The following is a 9377-nucleotide window of genomic DNA, read 5'->3' on the forward strand; positions in this document are numbered from 1 at the left end:
GTGAGCCAGGACAAAGATGTGACTGCTTAAATGTGCGGAAAAGAGATTTGAAACTCCCCCACCTATTCCAGAGCATCTCTTTGGAAGGTTTTGCACCACCCTATCAATGTGTGTATATTCCAGATTTATTTAAAAGCATAGCAAGGGCTACCAAAACTGAGCACCAGAGTAGAGAATAGTCTAATACAACTGATGGTCAAGGATTTCATAGTCAGCCCTGCTTTATTTCTTTGGCTGAGAGTGCTAGGAATTCAGTACATGCTTTCTACAACTATGCTCTGGCCTTTCTTTCCAAGAATCTAAGTCAATGTTTCCCAACCTCAGCAACTTTAAGATGTGTGGACTTCAACTCCCAGAATTCCCAAGTTAATATGGGCACTTCCTCTCAAGATCAGTTATATTATTGTCAGAATTGGCTCTCAGATTAAAAAGATTGTGCCCCTCCTTCATTCTCTAATGTCCTTTCATGTCCATTCTGTTTCTTTCAAACCCAGATCCTGCATGGCTTATCGATGGCCTGTTTCCTGAGCATAGAAGTTCGTGCATAGGAAAAAGGGTTTCCTGCTTCATAAGACAAATAAAATCCATCCTGTTAATGCCAGCACAGAAACCACTAATTCTAAAATTTGTTTGAGACCTTAACTAAGAATAAATATATACTTTCTGCACACAGGCCACATTCTCACAGTTGCTTAGGTTAGTGGGGAAGACAAGGCACCAACTGGTTCGGGGCACATAGTCAAGTGAAACACAAAATCTTCCATCCTTCCTGCTCCCAAAATGTTCTATCATTGATGAAATGGCTTCTCTGGCTATGTTTTGCTAGCTTAAAGACCTTTTCCCCATCAATCTGAGTGAGAGGTTAAGGGATAGGAAAAGTGAGAGTGTGCCAACACAGAAACCTTTGTGTATGAAACTGGGTTTGCTGAAGCTGGAAAGGGGCAAGTCAAACAAACATGAGGGATTGGCATCAGTCTTGGTGAACAACAGAGAAGCCCAGAGGAAGCTCTACAATCCTCCACATGATTTTTTTCTTCTTGACCAAGCATCAAGAAGAAAAATCATATTGCATGAAGGATCAACCGAGGCTAATCCCCACAGCAAGCTAGGCCTTGGGTGGCTGGGAGATTATGGGAGTGAAAATCTAATACCTCTGGAAACCACCAGACTGGGCTAATAGATTTTAAACATATGTTTGCCTTAAAAGTTAGGGTGGCACTTCTTTATTAAGGGACAAAATGGCAAAATATCCTAGCTGATAACAATCTGCACTTGAATTTTGAGACAGGAGTTCAGTTTTATGAAATGTCAGACTTGATAAGTCCTTGGATGGAAGATGACCAGGAAATCCCACCCTGACAGCTAGACTGGGAAGTGAAAACAGCACTGGCAAACCCTCGAGGTAGCCTTTGCTTTAAAAAAAAAAAAAATCTCTTGCCAGCATCATGAACAGGGACAATCTAACTCCTTAACAAACTGAACCTTCTGCTTTCAGGGACAATTCAGAGGAATTTGTGGGGCAGTACCTAATATCCTCCTAATCCCAGGATTTGTGGTGAGAACATCTGCTCACTGCCCAGAAGAGTCCTTTGAAAAGCAAAGTTGCTTTGGCTATTTATTGACCTTCCAGGTGGTTCACTTGGTTAGGTATTAGTTCCTTCCCCTTCTACCTTTCTTCAATATTTAAGGCCTTGGCCTTTGTAAGTTAGGAGCAAAAGGGGAGAGCTCCTCCACTGGTCTGAGTCTAGCATCAGCATGATCCAGGTTCAGTCCACAGCATGAAGTTCAGTCACTTCCTTCCCACCAAAGCTTCTCTTTTGCTTTTGCATAAAAGCCACACCACAGAATTCAGCTAAAATGTGCTTTATTCAGATGGAGCAGGATGTTAGACAAGAAGTATTGGGGGTGAGCAGTGGGGTAGGATCCCTGTTCTTCTCCTGAGTCTGCCTCTAGTCATCTGTGGCAGAAGTCCTTTGCAGCAACAGAATGGAAAACCTTAAATAGAGACTTTTAAGGCCCCAAACCATCAAGATCTTTATCTAAGATCTTGAGAAAAATTCTCAACTGTTACACTGCATGAGTAGGCATTTTATTTCCTGCATACTTTTATATTGTAGTCATATGGACTTTAAATAGACCCTCACATCTTCCACTGTATATGGTAGTTGGTCTCCACATTCCCCTTACCCCACCTCAAAATAGGACTGCAGTAAATCTCAGCTTTTTGTAGACTAGGTGGTTTTAAAAAAACAATGTTGGCTAGAACCACTCATTGGCACAATATACTTACACATTGGAAACACAGCCATTGTATTTCCTTCCTTTGCCTTGAAAGAGGAATTGAGAATAAGATCACCAAATCCTACTGATTTCATTGCAAGAGCCGTGCACTGACTTAATGTTGCTGTGTTGTAGATCAGAAGGACCGGATCGCATCCTTTTGCTTTTGATACATCAGATAATTTGTCCCTCATTTAATGCTCAGCCTCCAAGGACCTTTGCAATCAATGAAGAGCATGTGGGAAGACAGGAGCAGCCACAGATGGCATTTTTGTTCCATTGCTTCAAGTGCTCTTTTGTTATTCATGTGTGTTGCTCAGAGGGATTGAAGTCAAAAGATCAGGCATGCAGACAGACATTGCATTGTTCATTCTGTCAAATGATAATATGTTATACTGGTTTGACCCAGGAGAAAATTGCAAGTTAAACCATCATAAAAAGGAGCAGTTGTCAAAAGAATGTCACAATCATCCATTTTTATCTTATTTGCTTTGGCACCCATGGTATGTTTCCAGCTCAGTACACACACACACACATAGGCACTTTGGTATACAAATATTTTATTAAAAAAAGGCTTCCCTGCATGCCCCCCATAATGACATCAGAACCAAAAATAGACAGAATAAGCATCTCAAGGAGCAGTGGTTTTGTTTGTTTTTGGCATCCTTGCCTGAGGGCATTTGCCCTCCTTTGGGCTTCTACTAGCTCAAGTGTAAGCCTCACTGAAATTAGTAGGCTTACTAGGGTTGTGATATGCAACCGCTGCACATTTTTGCCAGGAGTGTGCAACTTAGGCCTCAGCCTAATTTCAAGGGCTTCAGGATCAAACTCTATGGATTTATGGGTCCATAGATCTCTATGGGTAGGAGAAACAGGGAGAGCAACAGAAGACATTAAAAAGTCAGAGGAGTAAACCCACAGAGCTTTGACTCTTGCTGTGGCCAGTCTGCAACAGGTTTGTACCAAACGATTGCAGCCTTTGATAGAAACATGGCTTCCTACCCTAAGTTTAGCAATATTACATAATATATAAGGAAAGAGCATATAAATTAAGCTTAGTTTTTTAAATACAAGCATTTCAGATACAGTGGAAATATATTAAGGCTTATAAAAGAAAAAGGCAGATCTCATAGCAATTTCCCCAGGAGTTGTTAGGTGTTGATAAAATCAATATATGTGTATGTATGGTTAGAAGTTTGGTGAATGTCTTACCTTTTATAGCTTCCAAGAGAGGTTTTTCTATTATACTTCACAACAATAGCATTCTGCCCACACAAAAACCAAACCAAACCTTGTTTTTAGAAGCAGGATCTTTTGTCTTGTACAGTGCAGAAACTCTACACTTTGTTCTTTGACTAACATGTAACATCATATACATCATACAACAATGGTTTGGGTGATTAGGACATATTTGACTATATTCACCTGACTGCAAATTACATTGACTTCTGTAATTTTTTTTAAAAAGTCATCTGTAAACAAAAAAAAAATAGGATGATGATAATAAAAAGTCAAGTTTTTATTTATGTATTTTCTGGATATTAGGAAAAGGGTGATGGAAGTTTACTCCCAAACCTTGTTTACCTTCTCTGCATATCACATTACACTGATGAAATAGTACATTTCATTTAGTGAATCCAGCCCAGGGTAAGTATTTTTCAGTGGATGAGAAGCATAAGCATTCTCCCATTGAATAAATGAGATATTAAGCACACTGATTATCAGCTGGATCATGCCAAGTTTTCAGTTAAGTAAGAGATCCTATTCAACCCAACTAGTGAAGATTATAATGTTTTTCTTTATTGTACTTTTGTACTCAAACGGAATGCATAGAAAGCAAAAAGAGGGTAGATTTTCCAAGGCAGGGTTATGTCTAAAGTGATCACTCTGTTCTGCTTTAATGTAAAAAAGTCTAGAACCAATTATTTCTGATTGACTAATGTGCAAGTTAAAAGGACGTGCTCTTCTTTAACATTTTTATGATGAGTTGAAGTCTTCACATGATTTGAAGCCGCTGAATTCTATGACCATCCCTGTCTGGAAACATGTTAATAGAGAATCTTTGGTTAGTCTAAGAAAAATTGGGGACAGGGGAGCTCACGTGAAGCCCTTTTCCCTGAAATATTTCCTCTTTCTGACTTATTACACAATGCTCCTCCTGTTGCAAGGCCTCCATTTGTTACACTTCAGTTCCCTCTCTGGCATACAGAGTATTATTGACAGCAAGGCTGTTGTAGAAACTGGTATTGAACTGGTTGAGAACTGAACTGCTATAGCCAAGAGGACCAGATGACATAGAATTGGACCACTCTCCACCCCCATGGCTGGGAAGAGGAGAGTATGAGTTGAAGCCTACCATATTCTGTCCCATTTTGTCACCAGCATCAGTGCCAAGTCCCAGGGGCATTGAGCGGCTCACCGAATTGGACCCGTTCATGTATGCTGTCATGCTGGAGAGGAAATTATTGAGGCAAGGAGTAGTGGATGGTGGTGGCGGAGACCTCTTTTCAGGTGAGCTATCTGTTCCCGATGAGCTTTCCAAGATATCTGGGTGTTCTGGAGCCTTGGGACTGCCACTTAAGGCACTGTCCTCTGATTTGTCAGAAGCCAAAGACACTGTGCTGGCAGTACAATCAGATTTCTTCTTCCTTTTCCGCCGAAAGTTTCCATTGTCAAACATCTTCTCACAGTTGGGATCCAGAGTCCAGTAATTGCCTTTCCCTGTTAGAACAAGAGCAAGAAAACATAAATATAATCATAGCCAACAAAGAGCTGGTTCTCAAGGCTTAGCTTGGCTTGGATTCAGAAAAAGCAGAAGATTGGGCAACACCCTTAAAAAAAAGGGAGGGAGGGAGGGAGGAGAGGCTGCTTGTATTCAAATAACTCTAGCCAGGCCCTATCCAGGTTGCCTTGAGGTGAAACTGAACTTTTATTTTCACAGTTTGTGCTTGTCAGACACAAAAAGCCTACTTCTCCAAGAAAATAGAGTTTACTGAAACAAAGCAGAATTTGACCTTGGGCAAGACTGCAGGTGGGAATAGGGGGTGTTTGGAATTGTTTTACCCACCAAGAAATTACAAGGAAGACCCAGCTGATTTCACAGCCAAGGGAAGAGCCAACTGATCACAGGAAACCTGCTCCTTTGTCTTTAATCAATAGGCAATGTTTCTCAGAGCATGGAATTATCAATTGCCAACCTCTGCTGATCACATAACTGTTAAAGGCATAGGAGCAAAGGCTGGCAAACTGTGGCTTAAGGAATTATAATTGTGAATATCAAGTCACATGAATTTGGTAAAGGAGGAAGCATCCCTGCAGTTTAGTGGTCTCAAGCCATTTTTCCCCCAGTGACTAATACTGTAATGTCTTTTAGCATCAGCCAACCTGTGCTGTGATGATATAAAGCCTACTCTCATTACTGTCCCTGTGGCACAGTTAGGGTTATATAAGTCCAAAGATACAGAAAGCCTGTCATAGAGATCCTGCCTGTCTTTACCATTAGCAAAACAGAATCAGAATCTGTCTCAAAAGATCTTTTGGCCGAAATCATGGTAGACTGAAGAGCAAAGTTAGTATTAAGAAAACTTCTTACCTGGATCATCTTCATCCCGGGGCACCTTTTTGAAGCAGTCATTGAGGGACAGATTGTGACGAATAGAGTTCTGCCAACCAGCCTTGCTTTTATTGTAGAAGGGGAAGTTGTCTGCAACATACTGGTAGATCTGACTGAGCGTCAGCCTCTTGTCTGGTGCCCCATGGATAGCCATGGCAATGAGGGCAGAATAGGAATAAGGTGGCCTGACCAGCTTCATCAGCTCCTCTTGAGAAGGCATAGGGAGCCAGCCCATTTCATTCCCTGTCAAGCCGTGCATGTTGGGCAAGAGCTGCCTTTGCATTCCATAGGATGGCGGGATGTATGGACTACTGTTGGATCCTGGCAGGTAAGGCGAAGAATTAATGGAAGGTCCATTTAACCACAAGTAAGGATTGGGTGCAGCAGAGTAGTCCCCTGTTTCGAAGTTTGTGGGCCTTTGAGGACTAGGAACATTCTGTGGGTGGAAGAAATTTTCATAGTAGATGTTCATTTCAGGTGGTTCCTGGCCGATGTTTGGAAATTGTGGGCTGCAGCGTGGTGGTGAGTGTATCTGTGGATCAAATGAGCTCATAATCTAGCTCTGGCAGTAGCCCAAGTTCCAACACACCTGTGTTAGTCCTTTCCCTGAGACAGGTGCATCATCTGAGCTAGCTAGCTCCAGTACTTATACACCTGTAAATGTTTAGGTTTAGTTTTCAAGACTCAGCCTCATGCATCCTGATAGGCTGGAGATCGGGGTGATATCCCTTTTTTGGAATGCTGACAGCTCAAGCCAGTAATAGATGTCACATTAACCAAATTTGAAAGTTACAACTGTTTATCTTTTTTAAATGAATGGAGGAATTTTCCACTAGTATGATTGACAGTAAGAAAGCTGAAAATTACCTGCATGTAAAATTGATGAAGTAAATAAGATCCTCTTCCTCAAATTCAACTAGACCACAGCAGTAAAGGCAAAGGCAGTTTAGGGACTTGTTAATATTTTCTCAAATTTTAGAATTGCAAAAGCAGATGAAGAACTTTTTTTTTTTTAATTACTATTTCCCTGTTCAGGAGCCTTCATAGTTTACACTAGCAAAGCTATTGTCTGTGCATTAACTAGAGAACAAGTGTGTTACTTGCTTAGAAGCTGTTCTCTGAGATAACATATCTGATGGGGTATTTGCTTAGAAGAAAATCCCACTGTGTTCAAGGGGACTTACTGCCTGGTGAGAGTGCACCAGACTGGGATGTAAGTTACTTTTTAAATTAATTTTTATGTCAGCTTGGCCTGGTCCTAGCAGTCAGGGAAATAGCCAGATCCTGAAGCTTATACATTGGGATCAAACAAACAAAACCCATGTCAGATGCTTTTAAAGTTTACTAGTTTACATATAGGAAAGTTGACTTTATAAAGCAAATGTCAAATCAGACTAATGCATATTTACAGTTGCCTCCTTTTAATGGGCACACTGCCTACGTCTTCATCAGATACATGACTCCCAGAAATGTCTCGCGTGCTGTTTTTCAACATGAAGATATAAATGATAAGGAAAGCCGCATAACACAGATTTCCTACAGGAAAAAGACAGCGTTCTACACAAAACAGAGGACTAGAAGAGCAAATATATACAACTGTGTCCATAGAATGTATAATTTTATGTGTGGCTTAAAGTTCTAAGTTAATTGTTAAAAAAAATTCAGCAGCTGTACTATAATTCTGCATAAGTCTTGAATTATGCATAAAATATCCAATGCCTTTCTATTACTGTTCCCTAAACTTTTTCAGCACTTAAGAAAAGGGATGCTAGAATGGATTATATTTTCAGGAAAAGCTGTGGGCCATGCTTGACAAGATGGGGAGGAAGTCAGGAAATAACGCAAAGGGGGCTGGGTTACGTCACACTCACAGTGGAAGTAGGATTTTCTCTGTTTGTTTTAAACACATTAAGCCTGTGTTAAGCCTTTCATTATAGTCGACATGTTTCCCACTACAAACTGTCAAGAAACAAGGCAGTAGGTTTTTACTGAATATGACTAAGAAAGGCCCTGAGGTTCCAAGTTGCTCACCACCGTGCAACAACACAAATTCAGTAGGTGAAGCCTTTTCTTTTCATTTTTATTTACTGCTGAGATAAGTTCTCCTTGCTGAGTTTCTGCCTCTCTATGAGCTTTCCTCATGTCTGGTAGCTACATTTTTGAGGGATCATAAAAACGTAAAATAAATAAATGAATACTCCAATGAAAATGTTCTTTCACAATGTTGACAGGGAAAAGAAATGCTGATACTTATATGCTGATACATTATTTTTAAAAAATCAGTCAGGGTAATCCATCCATTAGTTCACAGTTTATATAAATTCCTGGGAAAGAGTAGTTACCTAAAGATCAATGTTATATAAATGTGTCTCAGAGGCTCTACCACAATATAAATGTTTCATCAGCAGTAATTATACCTTTCCTTTCCACCTGGTCTGAAGTATTGTACCAAATTCTTCAATCCACATAACTTTAAAAGAAGCCAGTGCAAACTGTCATACCATCAACCCATTTAAGGTCACAGGTGTATTTTACTAGGTTCCTCCAAAGATGTCTATATGCAGAAACATGTATGACAACCACAGGCAGAGCCCAGATATATCTGAAAAGTCACTTAGCCAGAACAAGGTGATAAAAGTGCCCATCACCCTGCAAAACCATACAGACTGCACAGAGATGCCACAATACAGGCAACCCTGACATGGTAGGACATGCTAGAATAATGTCATTAAAAAGAATGGATGGCTTTCCCACAAAACTTATATTTTTATTACCTGTTCAGATTTTTTTTTGCAAGTTCATGTTTTAATGTGGGGAATAATTTGGGGGTCTTAAATAAAACAACCTACATCATGGCAGAAAAGAGACAATGCATACAGAACAACCCTTGTTTCACAGAGAATTATGCCTGGCATAGTGGAAACTAACTGTGAGTGTTTAATAAAAAATCACACAGTGCACTGGTGTTTAGGAAATTACATCACAGAGGATTCAAGGTGCTGTTTTCCATCACAGGTAGCTTCCTCTGGATGTGTGGGGTATACCTGTGACCTTCCTTCAGTGTATAACTGACGAAGCAGAGCTACATAACATACAGCCCCTTCCACTATAAAACTGTAATTTCAATGAGGTCAGAAGGGGAATTATTCAATCATTTTCACTGTATTTAAGTACATTTAAATTGATTCATATGTAATCTATGTCTTGCCCCACACCCATTTTTCCCATCCTACCCCGTTTTGCATTTCAGGCTGCACAGCCTGGGTTAAAAGCAGAGAGAACCTATCTGAAAAGAACGTAGAAGTGTGACATGCTGTTTAATCTACAATATTTCACTATAAGATCAGCTTTGTGCAGCAATTGTAAGGAAGACTTAACAGATTTTGTAATCAAAAGCACAAACAATAATTAATTTGCCCTTCTTTAGTGTGCCAACATTCTTTGTATCTTTTGAATATAATGGTTAGACTTGAAGGTTGTTAGA

General features: G+C 40.1%; 1 protein-coding gene across 1 annotated transcript; it reads right to left on the bottom strand.

Annotated features, from left to right (window-relative positions):
• Nucleotides 1-3781: 3781 nt before the first annotated feature.
• On the bottom strand, nucleotides 3782-6510 carry FOXI1 (forkhead box I1). Its single transcript, XM_063296480.1, has 2 exons — nucleotides 5873-6510; nucleotides 3782-5001 (listed from the first exon to the last, which is right to left on the bottom strand). Exons 1-2 carry the CDS (start codon nucleotides 6444-6446, stop codon nucleotides 4460-4462), a joined length of 1116 nt encoding a protein of 371 aa, XP_063152550.1. The 5' UTR covers nucleotides 6447-6510; the 3' UTR covers nucleotides 3782-4459.
• Between the last annotated feature and the right edge of the window lie 2867 nt (nucleotides 6511-9377).

This window comes from Candoia aspera, chromosome 2 (assembly GCF_035149785.1).
Source record: "Candoia aspera isolate rCanAsp1 chromosome 2, rCanAsp1.hap2, whole genome shotgun sequence".
In the NCBI taxonomy this organism is placed as follows: Eukaryota; Metazoa; Chordata; class Lepidosauria; order Squamata; family Boidae; genus Candoia; species Candoia aspera.

What these genes read in the sequence shown, in the direction of transcription:
- FOXI1 (XM_063296480.1), bottom strand. Translation starts at nt 6,446, where the DNA reads ATGAGCTCATTTGATCCACAGATACACTCACCACCACGCTGCAGCCCA. An exon ending in CCGGGATGAAGATGATCCAG is followed by an intron (nt 5,002 to 5,872) that starts GTAAGAAGTTTT and finishes TTGTTCTAACAG; the next exon opens with GGAAAGGCAATTACTGGACT.